Consider the following 23735-nt stretch of genomic DNA (forward strand, 5'->3'; position numbering starts at 1 on the left):
ACTGGCCGAGGGGTTTCTCGAAGGGAACCCAAGAGGTGTCACGGAGGTTGTGGAGGCAGAGATAGACGGAGAGAATTACACTCTCTACACTGTGTTGTGCGTATCGCACACACACCCCGTCTTTGACCGAGGACCCCCGTTCTAGGTTATATCCGCCCGGTCGAAGAGAGAAACTGCCAAGTTGTCCTCATCGCCTGAAGTCTTTGCTAGTAAAACGAAGTCCAAAAGTTTGAAAAATGACCAAAAGGTCCGAAATTGGCTAAAGGTCAAAAAGGGGCGAAGTTTGTAAAGGCACCAAAGTGCGAAATTTTCAAAAACCCCTGAGATCGCCGAAGTTGGCAAAAGGTGTAAGAGGTCCGAAGTTTGCAAATGACCAAACAGATCCGAAGTTGCCAAAACCCCGAAAATGCCAAAAATCGCGCAAGGGTAAGATGAAAGTTTTAAAAGCTCCCAAAGCATGTAAAACGCCGAAGTTCAACAACTAAACTACGCGAAGTATGAAGTTTTAAGAAGCCTTGCAATCGCCATTAAATCGCTGAAATTCGCATATGTGAGGTAAATCGCAAAAGTAAAAGTTTGCAAAAGCAACAAAAACCCCGATTTTCGCCAAATAGAGGTTAAATGCCGAAAAACGCTAAAGTTTGCATAACGTGGTAAATCGCCGAACTTAGCAAAAGCAGCAAAAACCCCGAAATTCGGACCTTTAAGGCAAAGCGTGAAAATTTGAAAGTTTAAAAAACTCTCCAGTCCACCGAAAATCGCGATTTTTCTTCGGAAGTTTGAAATCGCCCCTAAAGCCCCGATTTTCGCTAACTTACGGTGAAGTGTCAAAAGGCCAAAATTAGCAAAGTGCCTCCAAAACCCGAAGTTGAGGTGAAATGCGTGAAAAGTTTTTTTAAGAAGTTCGCAAAATGCTCCAAAGCTCCGAAAATCGCGAAAAAGGTAAACCCTGCGAAGTGTTTTAAGCTTGGCAAAATTGCCAAGTAGGCCGAATTTCGAACCTTGGGGCTAAATTTAAAAAATTCAAAAGTTAGCAAAAATGTCTAAAGGGTCCGAAAATGCTTTTTAATTTTGCAAAAAGACCCCCTAAAGGTCCGAAATACACTTAAGTCATCCAATTTCGGACCCAGGGGCTGAAATTCGAAAATTTGATAAGCATTAAAATTCATCCAAGAACTCCGAAATTTGCCAAAAGGCATTGAAGGTCCGAAATTGATAAAGGGGTTAAAAATCGCGAAAACTCCAAAGGCGTGAAAGCGCCGAACTCCGGACCCCAAGGGTGAAATTGAAAATATTTAAAGTCGTCGAAAGGCATGAATGGGCTGAACTTCGGACCCTAAGGGCAAAGTTTTAGAATTTGCAAAGTCGCCAAAAACGTTAAAAGGTCCGAAAAGAATGCAGCCTCCGAAGTTCACGCAGGTCGGGCAAATGCAAAGTATAAGTTTTGGAAGGGCCTCCATATTCGCCAAAGGGTCCGAAGTTGGAAGATAAAACGCAATTGAAATTCCAAAGTCCCCTACTTCTCCGAAAATCACGAGGCACAGGCCCAAATATAGGGAATTCGAAATTGATAACCCCCCCCCCCCCATTCTCCGAAATTCACCAGAAAGGGCATGAGTGTTAGAATTTTAAAATTTGCAGGAGCTCTTCAAACCTCCCGAGTCGCGCCATAAACCCAATCAAAACGCCCAAGACTCCAAAGGTAAAATCACGCAGAAGTAAATCGCCCAAACACCATCAAGACCAAGGATCAGATTTCACATTCGAAGAGGAAGGAGAAGCATTTTCAAGATACATCTCACAAAGAGCTTCTCAAGCCAGACGTCGTAATTAAATTTAATATTTGTTAAATTAATTAATTAATTTTTCAAATTAATTTAATGAAGTGAAATTGGTTGATTGATCGCAGGACGTCATCGAAGAACCAGGAGAAGGCCTCAAACACAAATCAAGGAAGGATTGCAATCCAAGGCCAAGCGCTGGAAGCTGGAGGAGAAGGATGCAATGCGGGATCAAAGCGATGAAGCATTGGGAAGCGTGCCACCCAGGACCAAAGACCTTGTCCTACCAGAGACCTACTAAAGAACTTGTCCATTTCGGAGGACAACTAGGGGGAGACGACCAAAGGTGACGGTACGGCCGACAGTCCTGGGGGAGCACAAGGATACCATACGAGAGGCAATTTGTTCGGTTCGGAGTCAACAACCTTCTCCGAAGGACCCACAAGTGGAGGGTCAGATGCAGGAGGCGGAGGCGGAGGATCACCAGGTACAAGAACACAAGGCACCAGAGGAGCAAGACCCAGCAGTGGGATGGCAAGTAAGCAGAAGTTGTCGAAGTTCAACGGCGAGGGGAAGGAAGATCCCGTCCGCCATTGCCGCACTTGCGAACCATATGGTCAGCGAACGGTGTTACCGACCAAGACGAATGGATGACGCAATTCCCAGCGACATTGCGGGGAGTTGCCATCGACTGGTACTCCGATATTGATAAAACTGCAGTGGCCACATGGGACACGCTGCGGAAAGCCTTCGAGAAGGAGTTCCGCCTACATCGAGACAACAATGAAATAGTAGCCGAAATCTATAGCACAAAGCAGAACAAGAACGAGACAGTCCGAGCCTGTAGTCGGCGGCTCAAGGAACTGTTGGGGAAAATGGAGAGTCAACCAGCGGATGGTTTGAAAAAGAGATGGTTCGTGGAGGGACTGAAACGCTCCCTCTGGAAGAAGATGAAAATTGTTCCACCAACCTCGTACGACGATGCATATAATAGAGCGATGGATCTCGAGAGCGAGACCAAGGCATCCAAGAAGAAAAAGAAGAATAGCTTGTCTGAGGATGATGACTCTTACGAGGGAAGTAGCAGCGATGGCGAGTTCGGCAAAAAGGTGCAAGCCCTCCAGAAAGACATGGAGCGAATGAGGAGGGAATTTAAAGCAATGAGAAGCACGGGTCGGACCAAAGGGGATGTATGGTGCACGGAGTGCAAAGAGGAAGGACATACGAAGGGTACTTGTCTGAAGAAGGCCTTTTGCGAGATTTACCAAGTGATGGGACACTCCATCAAGGAGTGCCCATACAACATCGGGCGGCACCGACAGCTCCCAGGCGAACAACAATGCAACATCGGGAGGCTACCGAGATAACTGGTGGGGAGGACGAAACAACAATAACAATACAAGGAGCTGGATCCAATACGACTCCAAAGGCAGACCGATGATACAATGCAGAGCGTGCAGCCAGTGGGGGCACTTCACCCAAGACTGCCCGAAGGGAGAGGCCACACAATATTTGTGCGAATGGTACGGACCGGGAGACCACAAAGATGCCACCTGCCCGAAGTCCGGTGTCAACTTGCTCAATATAGAGGAAACCAAAGAAGAGGAAGTGTTGGCCGTAACCCGCGCCCAAGCCAGACAAGCAATGTGCCTAGACCTGGAGACGGAGAAGCGAAGGGTACAGGAAGCACGGGAAGAAATTGAGAAAGAGATATGAGAAATGGCGAAGGCGAAGGGTACGGCAGGTACTTCCAGCCGACCGGAGGCGGAGGAGGCTATACTAAATCAAATTTTAAAACTGGAGGTGCCTGTGAAGGTACACGACCTCCTCCAGACGATGCCTCAATTACAAACGGCGTTGTTGAATAATCTCTCCCAACCACGCACCAATACCAACCACCGCACAGATGTTTCTGGGGGGTCTGCAATAGACCCCATGCTATTGGCAGTTAACACTGGAAGGAACCCGACTATTGTGGAGATGGGTATCCTTGGCACCATTCTAACCGATACCATCATCGACAGTGGATCAGGAGTGAATGTTCTTCCAGAAGAAACCTAGCGGAAGCTGGGGAAGCCGACGTTGTGGCCATCTACATTCAATCTGCTAGGAGCAAATCGGCATGGAATCAAACCCATCGAGACACTAATGGGCCAGCAAGTTACCATCGAGACGCAACCCTTCATACTGGACTTCGTGGTAATCCCACTAAAGAAAAAAGGGTATGATGCGATCTTAGGGAGAGGGTGGCTGGTGGCAGCCAAGGCCACCCACAACTGGAAGAAGAACACTCTATCTATGGAGAATGGAGGAAGGAAGTTTATCATAGACCTTGGGACGCAGTTGGTTAGTGAGGAACTGGCATCATCTTCGGAATCAGAGGGTGAAGGAGAAGGCGACCTGAGGGACGAAGGACAAGGCTGCAGGGAGCCCAACGACGAAGGGATTCTCAAACTAGGAGAGTGCCCCGAGGATGAGACGGGGTCATTGAACGGGCTCTTCCACTGGCAGATGGAGGATTATGAAATGTTCCAGAGCTACTGGCTCGAAGTAGAGGAACCAAAGCAAGTAACAGAGGAGCTGTACCTACCACATTACAGAGAATATTGGAAGGGAGACGCCCCAAACCTCGATGACGTAGATAATCCCAAGATCATTCGTGTCGGCAACGATTGGAACCCTGTGTGGAAGGCCGCAGCCTTCAAAATCTTTATTATTCTTCTTCTTCTTATGTACGGGAAGGAGACCGTGATTCCTGTAGAATTTATGGTTCCAGGTCTTCGAATGGCCATTGAAAATAGACTTGCCACCAATGGGTCCAAATTGAAACCCTACCACGAGAAGCACGCAGGCAGAGAAACGGGACTCGCCCAGACTCAGCGAGTCCGAGTACGAGTCAGGCCTGGCGAGTCCCAGGGGCTCGGACTCGAACTCATCCGAGTCTGGCGAGTAAAATCGCCAGACTTGCCGAGTTGGCGAGTTTGGCCAAAACTCGCCAAACTCGGCGAGTCCCGAGCCTCGGACTCAGTCGACGTAAGGCAAATGAAAAACACAAAAAAAAAATATAATGCAAAGTATTTTGAAGTCCGTTTTTTTATGTTAATTGTCTTCTAGTCCTAAAAGTGACTTTCATTTCATTCACTTGCAAAAAAAGGAAGAGTAAAGTGAGTTGGGAAGAAAAACAATGGTGCATAGAAGAAAAACCAGCAAGGAGGAAGCTCAAGTTTTCTTCAATTTGTCACATTGGAGCTGCATTGTGTTTCGATTTGGTGCATCAAGAGTTGGATAGGAAGACTTTGCAGCTCGTTTCAAGCTTGTTGTAAGAGGTACGGTTGTTTTTTTGAAGATTAGTTTGTTTCTTGTATGCAAAAATTCCATTTTGTATCCATTTATTTTGAAAGTTTTACATCTTTCAAAATCTTTTGTATGTGTGTATGTAGCATGTAGTATGTAGTTGTAGTGTTGTACTATGTAGGGTTTGTAAATTTCTTTTTTTTTAAAGTAGGGTTTGACAAACCCTACTTTAGTTTTTTTGAATGTATGTAATATGTATTAATTTTATTTTATATTTGTAATGTTTTATTTCAGCAAACTTCACTTTATTATTTCAATTTGCCTCAACTTCAAGTTTCACAAAACTATCCTAAAATGTCTACTTCAGCTTCTAGACCCCCCATTAGAAAGGACCCTGCTTGGAAATATCATGAGGATTTTCCAGGGCAAGGGAAGGGGCAAACAAAATGTATGTTTTGCAAAACAATATTCCATGGAGGTATATATAGGCTGAAATACCATATTGCTAGTGTTCGTGGACATGATGCCGAACCATGCCTAAAAGTAGTCCCTGAGACCGTACGTGATTGTTATGTAATGGTTGAGGAGATTGAAAGAAAAAAGAAACAAAAGGAGGATCGAGCGGCCATTGGGAGAAAGACAGTTTTAGGAAGAGGGACACGGTTAGGTTGTGTTGGAGGCCCTTCTTCCTTACCTCCATATCGTCCCACTCAGTTTGCTACTGCTGGTGCTTCCGTTTCTGCTTCTGCTTCTATAAGTGGCAGTGCCACCGCCACTTCTCATGCTCCTACCACTAGTAGTTGTAATGGGAATGTTACCATTGGACCTAGGATTCGTAAATCTAGGTTGGATTCCTTCTTTGTGCCTCGCACTACTCCTGGGTCCCAACCGTCACTTGAGGGCATGGGTTGGAACAAGGAGGTCCATGATGCTGCTAAAATGGCAGTTGGCAGGTTTTGGAGCTACAGCTGTATTCCATTCTTTGTAGCCAGGTGAATGTTTTACTAACTTTTATGTTTGATAACTTTGATTGTTTTAATTTTTATACTTATCTCATTGAATTTTTATACTTAACTTATCTCATTGAGTTTCTTTGCGACAGGTCTCCTTATTGGCAACAAATGGTTGATGCCATTACCATATGTGGGGCGGGGTTCAAAGCCCCTAGTGAGAGTGATTTGAGGGGACCCATTTTGTCTCAAATGGTGGATGATGCGAAAAAGGATTTACATGAACAACGCCACATATGGAGCACTAAAGGTTGCACCATCATGACTAATGGTTGGACGGATAGGAGAAATAGAACTCTCCTTAATTTTCTTGTTTCTTCCGCAGGTGATTGATTAATTTTAGTTTCATATAGTCTTTAATTTTTTATTTTTTATCTAATGGTTTATTGAATGATCATTGACCTAGCTTTATTTTTTTATTTCAGGGGGCACCGTTTTCATCAAGTCCATTGATGCCTCCGCCCATTGCAAGAATGCCACCTACCTATGTGAGCAGATAGAGGAGGTGATTGAAGATGTGGGTGAGGAGAACGTGGTACAGGTGGTGACCGACAATGCAGCAAATTATGTTGCTGCGAGTAAACTTTTGATTACAAACTAATTTTGTTTGCAAATTAATTACTATCTTGTAGTTTGTACCTCCATTAATTACAATTTACAATGCAACAAATTATGTTGCTGCAGGTAGACTATTGATGGAGAGGCACCCATCTATAGTTTGGACTCCATGTGCTGCTCATTGCATTGACCTCATGTTGGAGGATATTGGAAAAATCCCATGGGTCAAGAGATGTGTAGAAAGGGCAAGAAATGTCTGCAAATTTGTATATAATCATTCATGGGTGTTGGCTCTTATGAGACAATACACAGAGCAAAAGGAGTTAGCTCGTCCAGGAATCACAAGATTTGCCACAAACTTCCTCACATTGCAGTCCATGCTTAGGTCTAAGTCTGCCTTGAGACGTATGATTGTTGGTGAGGAGTGGTCTTCCTCATCCTATGCTACCACCCCTGCAGGGATAGAGATGGCAAACTGCATTTTTGATGAGCAAGGCTTTTGGGTCCCTTGTGATGAGATAGTGAAGGTAATTTTTTTATAAATTCTATAGTTTAACTTCATGTTTTATAACTTATTATATGTATTCTCTTATTTGCTCATTTTTCTAAATTACACAATATTTTCAATTTTGCAGTTTGTTAAGCCCTTGGTGGTTTTGTTGCGAGTTGCAGATGGAGATAAGCCCGCAATGGGCTATATATATGAGGGCATGGATTGGGCGAAGGAGGCTATCAGATTCGTCTATCGAGCAGATGAGAGCAAGTATGATCCCATTTGGGAGATCATTGATAGGAGATGGCATCATCAGCTTCATAATCCCATCCATGCGGCAGCCTATTATCTGAATCCGGCATTCCGTTTTATCCCTTCTTTCAAGGCTGATCTGGAGGTCCTTAATGGGCTATATGCAATCATGGAGAAGATGGGACCTGCTGGTACTTCTCAGATAGACCTTTTTCGAGAGCTACAGATGTTCTCAGATGCACAAGGGGAGACCTTCTCTCATCCTGTCGCCAAAGATGGTAGGACAACTATGATGCCAGGTAAAAATAAATTGTTAGGCTTAATTTTAGTTTTATTCAATACTATATTGTAACTTGTTAAATGAGTTCATGAGTGAGACTGATTTTATTTATTTTTCTCATTTCAAACTCAGATCATTGGTGGAACTTTTTTGGCCCAGAGACACCAAATATTAAAAAGTTGGCCATTCGCATCTTGATTCAACCATGCAGCGCATCAAGTTGTGAGCGCAATTGGAGTATGTTTGAGCACATACACTCCAAGAGGCGCAATAGATTATCTGTGGAGAAGATGAATGATCTCGTCTTTGTTCACTACAACCTCCACCTGAGAATGAGAAAGAATGCAATAGTTGACATGTCTCCTATCATTCTAGATGAGGTTGATCTTGAAGCAGAGTGGGCCAATGAGAATCAGACAGCTCTTGGGACTCCTACAGCTGTATTTAGTGATGATGACATTGATTGGATTGACCAGGTAGATATAGAGGCTGAGGCTGTAGCCATGGCAGAGGAGGAGCAGAGAGCACGAGCAGAGACAGGAAATACTAAGACTCAGAGTGACACAGTTGTTCCTGATGTTGGCGAGCATGACACAGTTGTTCCTGATGTTGGTGAGCATGGCATGGTGTCACGGGGAGCGACTATGGCTGCCGAATCATCCAGGACCTACTTTAAACGCCTTCGCAGGGGACCAGGGCGAGAGGGTGCAATTGCACGGCCCTTTGAGCCATAGGCTTGTACACTTGTAGTTGTATTTAGTATTTACTATTTACCTTTGGTATTTGTATGAAACATTTGATGATGATCATATGATGACATGGATTTTTTATTCCATGAGTTTTGTAATATTGTATACATTTGACAATATTTATATATCTATGTTTGTTATTTTCTTCAGCTACAATTTGCGTTTATGCTTATGTGATTGATGTATACTTGTATATGTAATCAAATGAGCCGAGTTTGATGATGTTTTTGTGTCTTTAAGGTGCATTCAATAAAGGGTGTCTGAAACAAGTTTTAAATCTTTAAAAATCTCTAAATTTCTTGAGTTTTTCACTTTCCCGAGTCCAGCCAAGTCTGGAGCCGAGTCTGATGCCGAGTCCTGAGTCCGAGTCCCATTTCTTTGCGCGCAGGGGACCGGAGAGGCCGGAAGGACACCCGAGAGTCTGGAGGGGGACCCGAGAGGCTAGAAGGACACCCGAGAGTCCGGAGGGGGACCTGAGAGGATGGAAGGGGACTCGAGAGGCCGGGCAAGTGACTCGAGAGGCACGGGACCAAAGCGGGAGACTCTCGAGCGATAAAAACCGAGGATGAAGGGCGATCCCAGAGACACCGGACCCAAGCCGAAGACTCTCTAAACAATTAAATTAGGAAATTGAAAAAAAAAAAGAAAAAAAAATCGATGGCCAGAACCACCGTACGGTGGAACCACCACGGGAGACCACCGTGCAGTGGGACACCGTACGGTGGAACCACCACGGTCGACCACCATATGGTGGGACACTGTACAGTGCACCACCATGCGGTGAGGCCCCGTGTGGTGGGACCCCGTACGGTGCACCACCATGCGGTGAGGCCCCATGCGGTGGGACACCGTACGGTGCACCACCGTCGACAGAGGTCACCAGCCTAGGGTGGAACTCGGCGGGTATTCGTCCACCGTATGACCTTCCCAACCACCGTACAGGAGACCAATCACTGTACGACACCACGCTTTGGGTGACCCCAGTCGCCGTACGGCTCAACCACCGTACGGGTTCACTCGGGACATTACAGTCCTTATGCCTGAAGGAGCACGGCAGCGGTGGTTTACAAGAGGGTGAAAGGGAAAATACCACGGTACAGCAAGGATGAAGGTGGTGATGGCACGTGAAAAAAAAAAAAACGATGACCAGATTTAAAATCATTCGCTGGAGTCTGGAGCCAGGACATTGAGGAGCAGGTTTTTGGCATCATAAAATATCACAAAAATGATGTGCGCCATGGACTTCCGTGTGGTTCTGAAGGTGTTAAATTGGGACCCCGCAAGGCGCGCTGCCACCAAACCCCCAATTTATTTTTGAGCTACGATACACTTTTTGGAGTTGGGCGAAGGGCATCCGAGAAGTCACGGTAAGTGTTGGGATTGTTCCGTACTGTGAGAAAGAAGCCTGAAGCTAAGCATTGGCGAGGAAGCCATAAGCCGAAGAGGGAGACGGATTTGGAGGTTGCGAACAAACAGAGTCCGAGGGAAGGCATTGCAGGCACACAAAAGTCATACGGCACCAGGGAGTTATTCAGTTCAGTTATCAACCTTTGGGGAGTGTGATGGAGGATTTGAGGCGTCTCCTAGCCTTTGTGCCAGAGGGTTGTGGCCACTTCCAAGCATGAATGGTACGCTGTGAGGAACTCGGAGTATGTCTCGACTGGACGTGAGGTTGCCTTTGTGGATGCACAGAGGGCTCGGGAGGAGCTGACCACCAGGTTGGAGGCAGTAGTAGCGTGAGACTTAGCTCAACGTACCCAGGAGTTGGATGCCGAGAGGGCAACGCAGGTGGCTATCGAGGACAAATTGGCTACGAAGACAATATCATTTGAGTAGCAGTTGGAGGCTGAGACTAAAAAGCATGTTTTGCAGACAAGTTTGATGGTAGCAGAAAAGGGTTTTCAGGCGAGGATGCAGCAGGTGTATGAGTTTCGGGCTCGACTGGCGTCAGTAGTTCCTGCAGTTCTCTACCTTGATTCTGTTTAATGTCATCTCTATTTTGTATTAAGTCGTCCAGAGACGACTTCTTTTCTTGGGGGGGATGATGTTGCCGGGAATAATCATTATGTCATGTTGTCATATTATGTTATGTTGTCATCAGTAATTGTGAGTTACGACAGTCAGTTAGTCGTCCCGAAGGGCAGTTGGATGCAACAGTTGGTCACACCCCTTCGAGCATTATATATTGCATACCTTCCCTTCGTAGTGGCATCATCATAGTCGTATCTAGGTGTAATGTTGTAAGCACGTGATGTACATGGACTGTTGAATTAATACAGAAACTGGTTCTTTAATATATTTCCATTATGTTCCGTGCATTTACTTTCTGCGTTTAATCGTTTACCCGTATGTGGCAAACAGTCATGTTAGAGACAAATTAAAATGCTAACAGGCATATAACACAGAAAGAAAACAATGGCAACTCTTCATAACAAGTTTGAAACCTTGATTCCATTTTCTATGCAACAGCAACAACTTCCAATTGCAATAAGGTGAACCCTTGCACAATTATTGTGCAAGATGAGCCCAACCATGGACTACTTCCAAACTCCACCTAAGGCAAAGGTGGAGTAGATTACTATCATAGACACATACACAAACTTACAAGCTAAGGGGGGATATTCTATCCTTGGAGTTAGGCTTTTTGGGATTAGCGAGGAATCTGAAAGCACAACATAACCTTCCAGTTAATGAAACAAAAGAAGCACAAATATTATCTATCATATAATGAGAGTGTGTAAAATGTACATAGAAACCTTGCATATATAGGCAAGAGAAGGTGAGAAGGTAGGAATAAAACTGTGACTACCTCTCCAAAGGTGCAACACTTGTGAGCTCACATGACAAGTGTATGAGCAAGTGGCAAGTATGCGTGCAATAGGTGCCTCAAATGATGAGGACACATGTCTCAAGCATATGAGGTGAGACAAAAACATAAAATAGACTAAGTAAACTTAAGATAAGTGTAGATAGGTCAATCCTAGAAAGATGATATCCCAACTAGATATGTAAAGACACTATTTATACTAACAAGACCTCAATCTAATTTGGACTCCCACCATTAGGTCACCATGCCATGGGCTAAGGTGACAATTCAATAATTAGGTTGAAGTTTGACCGTAGTGGCTAGGGTACTACAAACCTACCTTGGTAAACATAGCCTTGACACAAATCCTAGGCTTCACTCACAAAAGAAAAATATACAACACCCAACATTAGGTATAACAAAACATCCATTCTTGAGTACTAACAGACAATGGGATTCATGATCCTAATTAAGTATTAATCCATTCTTCATTGGAACCCTAACTATAGACTAAGATCAAATCCAAGGCAATACAATCTTCAACAAATTTACAAACTTCGTAAGAAGAGAGACTTAAACAAACATAACAACCAAGTTTGAGCATAAGCGAACAATCAACATAGGGCCCAAGATGTATTATTCTCATGATATGCATCCACACAACTCCTTCCAATGACAACACAAGCTTCTTAAGTACACTAATACCTTGCATAGTAAAAATTTCGAAGAAATGACAGCATAGAGAACAAATTAGTACATTTATACTCATTTTTTTATTTAGGGTAGATAAGAGGGTTTTGAAAGGGTCCCCCAACCCTATACAATGAATAGGAAAAACCTATCAATGATGAACAATGAACAACAAAGAAACAACATCATAGAGCAGATAGCCTAGCATTATTTTGATAGATTAGGAGACTAAATCCTTTTTATTTGCTTTTAACAATTACTCCTTTAGAACATGATACAGATGACACAAACAACGATTTGCTTAGACACTTTTCCAGTCACTAAGATAAATAAAGGGAGGCAATATTATCTTACCAAAAGTGGAATTTCAGAATTTTTTTTGACAAAAGAATGAAATTATGAATAAACACAGAGAGACTACTTAATATTAATAAATGTGAAACACAACCATTTCCAAGATTTGTAATTTTGACATAAAGATAAATTCTATTTTCTGTAGATAGGAATGTCAGGAAACCTGTTAAGATGAATGGCTAGTGTTGGAATCCGTAGAACAGGCTGTTTCACTTTAACAAGCCTGTGTGAAAGATCTCCATTTGCAGTTCTTAATATAACTCGTCCAGCCAGACTCAAGTCCCTATCAAACCAAGTATGCCACAAACCAGCTCCGTATGGCTGTACATTCACAGTCAAAAACCCAGACTTGGATGCAGCTGACACTGGCTTTAGCTTTGGACAAGGACTGTCTGTGTGTGCTGCAATCGCATGGAATCCTCTACCTGCAACATACCTTCATAGCACAGCAAAAACATCAAGTTTGAATCATTGTATAGCACACAAACTTCAAAGTTTCCAGAAATCTGTAATTATGTAAACTTGTTTCAATAAGGCTGCAAACCATTCCATCAAAATACACGATAAAACAAACTGATCTAAGCCACCTAGTTCAATTCTGACTTCGAATTTAGTGGATGACAAATCAATTTTCTATTGTATGTCTTTCATATTTATTATAACCACATGTATTAAATATAAAAAATGTGTAAAAGATTATATTGAAATTAGTATGGAGACTATGAGCCTACAACTACTCCAGCCAACAATATAAGGCTCCCTTGTATTTCAAGTCTTTTTGTGAAAAATTAATTATTACTTGGTTGCGGTTCTTTAATGCACTGGGCACCCAACATAACTCATCTGTTTTTGGTGTTTCTAATTGTGACTTAATCAAATAGCATGCAATATGAAACATGTAAAATTCATTGAGAACGTGACAAAAACAATCAGCAACCTTACAAACTATTACTTAAGAGCAAATACAACTATAGTTTCTAATGTATTACAATATGAGAATTTACTTTTATATTTCAAATCACAACAAAAAGAAAAAGGAATTTTAATTAAGAAATAGAATTATTCCTTTCACATAAGCAAAAATAAAACATATAGAGAACTTACTTCTCTCCAACAGCAAAAGCTACCAAGCAAGACATGTTACGGGTAAAAAAGTAACGGCCACCAGGTTGTACATCCCATTCATCTTGTTCCTTCAATTGTTTAAAACCAGCTTCAAGTAGCAATCGCCTTGCTTCAGCTACAAATGTAGAAGAATAAGGAAAAAAAAAAATTTAGTCAGCCATACACTACTCATACAAACAGAGACCAAATCAAGCTAGTGATATCAAAAAAATCAACTTTTTGAGTACTTCAGGTCTGCAATTTTTATTTGGAAAGCCAAGAATCTCATATTAATTTGATATAAAAGGGAATAGGAGCAACATCTTTGAGAAAGCATCTCCCACAACAGCAGGGAGAGCTAGAATCTCTGCTTTTACAGTTACTTGCAAATAGTCAAGACTCAATGTTCAGTTTAAAAAATCCATTCTAGGCATTATAAATAGTCAAGACTCAATGTTTAATTTAAAAAATTCCATTATAGGCATTATATGGTTTACCATATCCATCCTAAAAGAGTCAAGCTCTTCATAATAAAAAGAAAAGTGATCAAGCTGAAATATTGATCTGTGCTTTTTCCAAATAAGAAAAACTGCAAAAAGACAGGCTTTTTCCAAATTGCTTTGTCATTATCACTGATAATGCACTCTACAAAACATAAAACCTACAAAAGGTATGTCATATTCTGCCTGAAACCACTCCCAAAAGAATCTAAATATCATATCCACTTGCTAGCATGTAACATTAAAAGAAGCATATATAAATCCCAAATCACTCAATCTCTTAAGTAATTAGCCCTTTTAATGAGGCAGCAACCCAAAACTCTAATTAAATGCGTTTTCAATGGCACTATGGCATCTATGGAACCACTGTTCCTCAAGATCTTCAGCCTGCCACTTGTTATTCAATGAAAAGAGGCAGCAACCCAGCAACAACCCAAAACCCTAATTAAAAGTGTTTTCAATGACACTATGGCATCTATGGAACCATTGTTCCTCAAGATCTTCAGCCTGCCACTTGTTATTCAGATGAAAAAATATGAATCTTATGCTTGAACTAATCATAATGACCTTTGGTTGCAAAGAATTAGAAGGTTTTTCCTGTAATCCATCTCCAATCCTTCTACACAGGCGTTGAAACTTTCATTTGCATTTTGAGAAGAGAACTGTAAAGAAAATCCTTGCAAAGCTCTCAGTAATGAGCTTATAAAAACCTAAGTTTATACCATGATTCAGTGTACTCTGATTTCGACAATATTTGGTTCTTGATTTAATAAGTATTTCAACACAACCAGCCTGGTAAATAAAAAAACTTACTTTATAGATCAGTAAAACATCAAAATTGTCTCCTTTGTGTAATGTCCCTTTTCCAGAATTTTAATGAAAGAAACAGATTTAAAGCATAAACAACAACCTTCACCAGATTTGAATATGATAACAGCATTAACACACCTAAATTCAAACAGCAACAATCAATTGTGCTCAAATAGCATATAGATCAACTAACTAATCAACACATAGATTTGCACAGAATGAATCAAACTCCAACAGCAATCAATTTTGATAGTGATCTGATCAAGGACTGCTAGGACAGTCATTACAACAGCAATAACCACACTTACAAATCTGCAACAATGATGCACTCACAGAAAGACTGAACTGAACTGTTAATTTGACACTCCAATGCACTTCCTGAGTGAGAATGCGCTCAAGAACCAAAGGGTTTTCATCCTCTGAGTCCACTCTGTTAAATTCATGCCCTAGATCAGTAATCAGATCTGTAACATTTAATCATGCCCTAGTTTATTAATCAGATTTGTAATTTAGTAAACTATAATCAAGTAAATTCAAGAATGAAACAAGGAACCAAGAGACAAACACAAATACCTTGGGAAAACCTCCAAGGAGGAAAAACCCAGCATTAAAGACCCACAGGGCAGATTATGTATTCATTCTTGTTGCACAAATCCAATACTTAGCTTGCTTTTCTGAATCTGATCTTTATATATCAGATCTGCCCTTTTTGCATGCTTCAAGACTGCACCAAAATGCCCTATATCCTCTTGAATAAGTTCGCCCAATCCTTGGACAAATTCGCACAACCTTCTTTGGTGATTTCGCACCTCTTGTTTGCAGAGCTAATTCACTGATTTCGTGGATAACTGAATTGTATTTGCATTTGCAATTTAACCTTTATTTATATGAGTCCTTAGCCTTTATTAAATCCAAGTCGGCCTCCCTCTTTTGGCGCCAATTTATTTATTGTGGCGTGGAGTATTTAGGGTGGCGTGGAGGTATAGGGCTGGGCTCAACTTGGGGGCACATTACCCCTTTAGGATAGGACCCAGTCCTATATGGGTTCGGATGTTGCCTTAGGCAATCCGAACCCATTTTTACCTAGTTACAAACAACACTCCCTCTTAACTAGGGAAGAAGAGAATACATAATCTGAACCTTTAGAGTTCCATCTAGCACACAAGCCTAGAATTACTGTTGGCGGAATTATTGTACACGGGAATAACATTAGTTAATTATGTGTAATTGTTTTGGTTAGTTGGCAACCGAGGGGTGGAAGTTGCGGTGCGACGGTTGGCGCTCGCACCCCCTCGGTACCCTTTTATACTTCGGAATGTAACTTGTAAAATAGACTTATTATGAATAGAACATCTGATATACTTTGTCTGATATTTACGGCATTATTCTGCATTATGTTCTTTATGCCTTAAATTATTCACCCGAGAGGGCAAACATTTGGCGCCGTTGCCTAGACGTACTCGGGAACGGAAGACACGAATGGCACACAGACACAATGGCCCTACCCGTTGGTGAAATAAACCCAGAGGCCGACGACGCACGGACAAAACTTTACACAGGAGAAGACACAGCAACGCGAGAATTTTCAATTTTGCTCCACGTAGCCATTCAGACCTACGTCCGACGAGAGGCGGCGGAGGCAAAAATCCCACCAAGTGCCGTGTGGACAGCGTTGGAGGTTAGCCCAACAGTAAACCGGTTAATGAACCACCTCCCTCGGCTGCTTGCACAGGCATCGTTGGCACAGCAGGCCCACCTGGAGGAGATTGCCCAGGAAGAGCGACGACAACAAATCCTGCAATGCTACGAAGAGAACAGCCGACGGGAAACGGAACGAGATGGCGCCAGGCCAGGAGGGAATTGAACCATGAACTTCTTATTTTCAAATAAAAGTGTCATTGACATGAGTTGTACTGAGCAGATGAATTAATAAAGACATGTTTTGATTTATGAATTGAGAGTTATGGAAATGTGCGACAATTAATGCCAAACCTATTGAATAAAGATAGAAATAAAAAACCAAAAACAAACGAGTGGGAGGCCACGCAAAGGGCTTTGATTCTGGAGCAGCAAGTAGAACGTAGACGGAGGCTGAGGCAACTTGTCGAAGGACGACCTGCCGAGGGGGGCCGAGGGGAACCAAGGAGGTGTCACGGAAGGTGCAGAGGCCGACGGAAATTTCTATGCATCGCCAGATCATTGTAGGACGCGGAGCCACGAAGAATTTCTAGAAGAAACAAGGCTACGGCGAAATCTAATCGAGGAGACTCGGGATCAGTTTAGGAACTTATCCCTTACGCCACGGAGTGAAGATCACCAACAGGAAGCAGGAGTAGGCGCGTGTCAAAGCGAAGGGGAGGGCAACAGTACGGGTGTAGGTGCCACACATGACAGGCAAAACACTATACCTCCAGGACACACCACCAACGCCACCAGAGGAAGCAGTGCAGGGCCACAAACACAGACACAACCGCCCCCAGGAAGACGACCAGGGATGGCGAGTAAACAAAAATTGCCAAAGTTCACAAGGGACGGCAAGGAAGACCCCTTACGGCACTGTCGTACATGTGAAACCATTTGGTCTGCCAACGAAGTGACAGACCAGAATGACTGGGTACAGCAGTTCCCAGCCACGTTATGTGGAGTTGCCATCGATTGGTACTCCGATGTAGATAAGCAAAAAGTGGCCACGTGGGCCAACCTACAGAAGGAATTCACGGAGGAGTTTTGGCTGCTCCGTGATGACAACGAAATTGTAACAGAGATATACAGTACCAAACAAGGTACCAAGGAGACAGTACGGGCATACAGTAGGAGATTGAAGGATTTGTTGGGTAAAATGGAAAGCCAACCGGCTAAGGGCTTGAAAAAACGATGGTTCGTGGAAGGATTGAAATCCTCCCTAAGGAAAAAAATGAAGATTGTACCCCCGACGTCATATGACAACGCCTATAATAGGGCGATGGCTCTAGAAAGCGAATACAAAACATCAAGGAAGAAGAAAAGTAATAAATATTCATCTGACGATGATGAAGATTCTAACGGGGAGAGCAGTAGCGAGGCGAATCGAGTAAAAAGGTACACGCGCTCCAAAAGGACATGGAACGAATGCTGAAAGAATTCAAAGCCATGAAAGGGAGTACAAGTAAGACAGAAGAAAATGAAGTGTGGTGTACTGACTGTAGGAGTGACGGACACACCAAGGGGTCCTATCCCAAGAAGGCTTTCTGCGACATTTGCCAGATTGCGGGACATTTGACAAAGGAATGTCCCCACAATATGAAAACCAGGAACCAACAAGTTCTCTTCACGCAAGAGCAGCCGGCCACCAGAACGTCGCAAACCGCCAACAATAATGCATCATCTGGCGGATATTGGAACAACCGGCGAGGGGGGAGGACCAATAATAATAATAGGAGTCGAATCCAATATGATGCAAAGGGACGGCCAATGATCCAGTGCCGAGCCTGCAATCAATGGGACCACTTTGCTAGAGAATGCACCTCAAAGGAAACCCCACAAAAATTATGCAAATGGTGTGGGCCTGGAGACCACGATGATGGAACGTGCCCAAAGTCTGGAGTAAACCTGCTCAACGTCGACAGGACGGAGGAACGGGTATTGGCAATCACACGGTCGCAAGCAAAGAAGGCCACATACCCGAACCCTCGCACAGAGAAGCAGCGGGTGCTCGAGGCTAAGGTGGAAGTGGCGAAGGAAATGTTGGCACAAAGGAGCACCCAGGAAGCGGTAAGTACCTCCCGATCTGAGGCGGAGGAGAATATCCTGAAGCAAATGCTGCAGATGGAACTGCCAGTGAAAATGAAGGACCTCCTGGAAACGATGCCGCAATTACGTACGGCACTCCTACGTACGGTCCAAGTAACCCCGCACAGTCAGGCAACCCGGAATACGGATGGTACCGACAGAATACCTACAGACCCATTGGTCCTGACACTATACAGTGGCCGACACCCAGCGGTGGTAGAAATGGGAATACTGGGAACCATTCTGACTGACACTATCGTCGAGGGCGAGTCTGGGGTGAATGTGCTTCCGGAGGAAACCTGGAAGCAGCTTGGCAAACGAACACTATAACTATCAACCTTTAACTTACTAGGAGCGGATCAACATGGTATCAAACCCCTTGGAACGCTCATGGCGCAACAAGTGACCATCGGGACACAACCATTTGTCCTCGACTTCGTGGTGATTCCGCTAGCCAAGAAAGCATACGACGCCATTCTGGGCAGAGGGTGGTTGGTGGCAGCCAGAGTGAATCACAACTGGAAGCGAAACACGTTGTCAATGGAAAAAGTCGGGAGAAAATTTATTATCGACCTGAAGACACAACTTGTGAGTGAAGAACTCGCGTCGGAGTCAGAATCAGACGGCGAAGGCGGAGTTGACGGAGGAAAGTACGGGAGGGAACCGAACGAGGAAGGCATTCTGGGAATCCAAGGATGTTCTGAGGACGAGACCGATTCCCTTAATGGGCTCTTCCACTGGCAAATGGAGGACTACGAGCTACTGTATGGGTGTAACATGTTGCAGGTTGACAAGGATCGGGACGAGAACGAATTTCCGCCAACGTACGAGGAATACACCGAAGGGGATGCCCCGGTCAACAAAGTACCAGCACACAGGTTTGACATGACAAAACCAATCCAGTACGAAGAGTCCGTAAAACCGACAAACCTCGGTACGGAAGCAGAGCCAAGAAACATACTGGTTGGCGACGACTGGAACCCAATCCTGAAAGCCGCTGCATTTAAAATATTCATGGAATACAAGGATGTATTCGCTTGGACGTATAAGGACCTCAAAGGGGTGCCGCCAGAACTGTGCATACACAAAATTTCACTCGTACCTGGGGTCGTACCTGTGCGGAAGAGGCCATACAGAATGAATAAAAACTATGCGGCAAGAGTGAATGATGAAATTGAGCGTATGCTCGAAGCCGGGATTATTTTTAAAGTGCAGACCAGCGAGTGGGTATTGCCCATAGTGATATCCCTTAAAAAGGAGGCAAACCAAATACGAATCTGCGTGGATTTCAGATGCCTTAACGAGATCACCATAAAAGACCCGTTTCCAATACCATTTACGGATAGCATCTTGGAGGAAGTGGCCGGTCATGAAATTTATTCATTCATGGATGGATTTTCTGGGTTTAACCAGATATCCATCGCCAACGAAGACAAATTAAAAACTACCTTCATAGTGGAGGATGGCGTGTACGCGTATAATCGAATGTCGTTCGGATTATGCAACGCACCAGCAACCTTTCAACGGATAATCCTTCACATATTTGAAAAGATGTCAGTAGGGAACTTCAGGGCGTTCCTGGACGACTGGTCCATCTACAGCAACCAAGATACACATTTGGCCGCACTTGGCGAATGCATGGAGAGATGCAAGCGAGCTCGCCTAGCACTCAACCCCAAGAAATGCAGATTCATGGTGCCTCAAGGGAAGCTGTTAGGACACATAGTGTGTAAGGCTGGACTCAAGACTGACCCAGACAAGATTCGGGTGATAGTAGAAATGGAGGCACCCACAAATGTCACGGGAGTCAAATCCTTCCTAGGACATATAGGGTATTACAGGCGATTTATCAAAAAATTTGCTCGAGTATCCTGCCCTTTGGACAAGCTGACAAAGAAAGGTGAACGGTATATATGGGGGACGGCTCAGGAGGAGGCCTTCCAAGAACTGAAGTCACGGTTGGTGGGTGCGCCAATCCTAACATATCCTAACTGGGACAAAGAGTTCCACGTACACATTGACGCATCCAACTTTGCCATAGGGGCCACACTGGCGCAGGTTGGCGACAACGGGCTAGATCACCCAGTCTACTTTGCAAGCAGACTCCTGTCGAAGGCAGAGAAAAATTATAGCACCACAGAAAGGGAAGCCCTCGGGATGGTGTACTCCGTCAAGAAATTTCGACATTACTTGCTCGCCACCCTGTTCACATTTTATGTGGACCACCAGGCTTTAATGTATCTGGTAAACAAGCCAATTATCCAAGGACGAATCAGCCGATGGCTGCTATTGCTGCAGGAATTTACATTCAACATTATAGTAAGACCTGGGAAGACCCACGTGATAGCCGACCAGCTGTCGAGAATTCAGTCAGGAGAACCAGACGAAGGAGTGAACGAAGATTTTCCAGACGCTCACTTATTTCGCATCGCGGTTCTCCCCGCTTGGTACGCAAGCGTGGGGGAATATTTGTCCACATCACAGTTCCTGAGGGAGATGCCACCAGGAGAAAGAAGGAAACTGGTACTGAGGAGTAGGACATTCCAACTCATTAATGGCCTATTGTATAAAATGGGGCCCGATCAAATCCTACGGCGATGCGTCCTAGAAGAGGAAATTTCGAGCGTCTTGAAAGAAGCACATGAAGGGCCCGCAGGTGGACACATGGGGCCTGACACCACGGCGAGGAAAGTTTTGTTGGCAGGACTGTGGTGGCCGACACTACATAATGACGCCAGGGAGTGGGTAACAAGCTATGATACATGCCAACGGGCCGGGCGGCCATTAAAAAGGGATTTTATGCCCCTCAACCCATCCAATGCCCAGGAACTGTTTGAGAGATGGGGATTGGATTTCGTCGGACCATTAAAACCAAGTAGAGCTCGACGATGCAGATACATTGTAGTGGCAACAGAATACTTGACCAAGTGGGTGGAGGCACGGGCCTTACCCGACAATTCGGCAATCAACACAGCAAAATTCATCTATGAACACATCATTACGCGGTATGGGATTCCAATCCAACTGACGAGTGACAGAGGAGGCCATTTTGTAAATCACATAATCCGACTGTTAACGTGTTGTGCGTTGCACACGCTCCCCGTTGCCGACAGGGTCCCCTTTCCTGTTTTTAAGCTTTCGGTCGTTGTCCTGAGGTTCCAAGCAGAGTTTCTCATATCTCTTCGAGCGAGTTCGTGACCAATCCGTAAGTTGATTGACGTTGAAATAATGAGCCGATGAGTCCTCCTGACTAGTCTAGCCCTCGGGCATGAGCACCAAGAGCTTTGTTCCAAAATTTTTGAGGATCACCTTAGATAGGCATAAGATGGTAGGAATTGACAGATCCCGCCAAGCCAAGTGCCTTAGTATTCTGATCCCTCCCAAATCCAGATTTGTGGAGCCTGGCGAGGCTGGTGGGAGGTCCGACGTTCCGTGCAAGTTTCCAAAATTGTCTAAGAGGCGAATTTCGGGCCCTGGAGCGAAAATTTCAAAGTAGATGCTCCCTGCTCGGTTCGAAAGCAATACAAAGTTCTTTTAAAATGTTGCGAAGATAGCGCTTCAAACCCAGAAAATCACTCAAAGTGTTATTTTCGGACCCCTGTCCCGAAATTTGGAAGTGCCTCGACTTCGCTAAAGCGGACCTGTGGTCCGAGGTTTTCTTAATATTGCAAAAGTGCTTTACGGTTCGAAACTTCGGATGGAGGCTCAAAAATCTTCTTTTCGGACCCCAAATTTGGACCCCTGGGGTAAGGGGCGTCAAAAGGGAAAACGCTGAAAAAAGAAAAGCATAAAGCGAAAAAGGACGCATGAGGTCCCAAAGTCCGAAAATCACTCAAAATCTTTCTTTTCGGACCCCCGAAGAAAGCTGAAAATAGAAAGCATAAAGCGAAAAGGGACGCACTAGGTCCGAAAGTCCGAAAAGGCGCTTAGGTCTCGATTTTCGGACCCCAGGTCCGAAGTTAATGCGACATCTTTTAAAAGCGCCCCAGGTCCGAAGTTTATATCGCGGAGAGACCATTTTCGGACCCCTGGGAAAGTGAATCGCGAAGTTAAAAGAAAGCTCTCCTTGCGAAGAAAGCGCCTCCAACACCCGAAATCACTTAAAGCTTATTTTCGGACCCCTGAAGTAAAACGCAAAGTGTTATTTTCGGACCCCAGGTCCGAGGTTTTGAAAAAGTGTGAAGTCTTTTAAACGCGTTGAGGTCCGAAAGCCCGATGAGCACTTGGGTCCGAATTTCGGACCCTTGAAGAGAGATAAAGTAAAACGCAAAGCTTATTTTCGGACCCCAGGTCCGAAGTTTAATATAACGAAGTGCTATTTTCGGACCCTAGGTCCGAAATCGCAAAGTTGAAGTGCAAGAGGCTTTAAAAAACAAAAACCTCTGAGGTTTCGAAGGCACCCAGCGTAGGCGGCGAGTCCTCCGAGTTTTCCAATTCGCCGAAGTTTGAACGGGCGCCGAGATCTCCAAGGTTTGCCGAGGTTTATATCCGCGTCCCAGCTCCGAAGTTCCAAAGTTGCGGGAGCATGCAAAAGAGCGCTCAGGTCTGAGGTTTTCAAAAAGCTCCGAAAACGTCTCCAGCTTGCCTAAACCCCAAGGACTTCCGAAATTCGCCAGCGGGTTGAGATCTCCAAGTTTGCAAATAACGTCCAAGCTCCAAATTTCGTGCAGGCTGAGTGAAGCCAAGTTTAAATTCCAAAACCTCCAAATTCGTCAAAATCCAAAGTTGGAGAAAGAATGCAATTCAAAATTTGAAAGAACTCTCCAAGATCCGAAAATAAGAAGGTAAGACGCTGCATCAAACCCCCCCCCTCAACCATTTAAATTCATATTGCCAAGGATAAAACCATTTAAAATTGATAAATTCTCTTTCATCCGCCAAACCGCGAAAATTTAAATCAAAGGGATAACCGTTGGGATTCAAACTTTGCAGGATCGTCCATTCACTTCACGCAACGAGGTCGGGTAATCTCTCGCCATCCGCTCCCATCAGGTAAGTACGCTTTATCGCGTATGATCATTTGAAAATGTGTAAATCAAGTAGGCAAATGCGCGAAATTTGATCGCAATGCTTGAATTCTTGAAGTCTACATCTCTTTTTCATAAAGCGTTGTTCAAAACATTCGAAATTTAGAATTCACTCCCGAGGTTTAGCCAGAAACTGCATCTCTTTTCAAATCAAGAAAATTCCCATGTTTTGCCTCTGTTGAAAATTAATCCAAAATCCAAAAGTGATAGTGCATAGTCACAAATCTTCAAGAATATGATGTTGTTAAAGTTAATCAAG

At 44.0% G+C, this 23735-nt stretch overlaps 1 protein-coding gene across 8 annotated transcripts in view; it reads right to left on the reverse strand.

Annotated features, from left to right (window-relative positions):
• The window catches only part of LOC131061292 (probable aspartyl aminopeptidase), a 159599-nt gene that overhangs the window by 103260 nt on the left and 32604 nt on the right, over positions 1–23735 (reverse strand). For all 8 annotated transcript variants that reach the window (XR_009359310.1, XM_057994897.2, XM_057994903.2 and 5 more), the window contains exons 3-4: positions 13372–13507; positions 12431–12703 (exon numbers count right to left, since the gene is read on the reverse strand). Coding sequence is in view for 7 of the 8 variants with exons in the window: in XM_057994897.2 (XP_057850880.1) it covers positions 12431–12703; positions 13372–13507 (409 nt within the window). In the remaining variant the exon portion in view is untranslated. The remainder of the gene's footprint in view (positions 1–12430; positions 12704–13371; positions 13508–23735) is intronic.

This window comes from Cryptomeria japonica, chromosome 11, assembly GCF_030272615.1.
Source record: "Cryptomeria japonica chromosome 11, Sugi_1.0, whole genome shotgun sequence".
NCBI classification, from domain to species: Eukaryota; Viridiplantae; Streptophyta; class Pinopsida; order Cupressales; family Cupressaceae; genus Cryptomeria; species Cryptomeria japonica.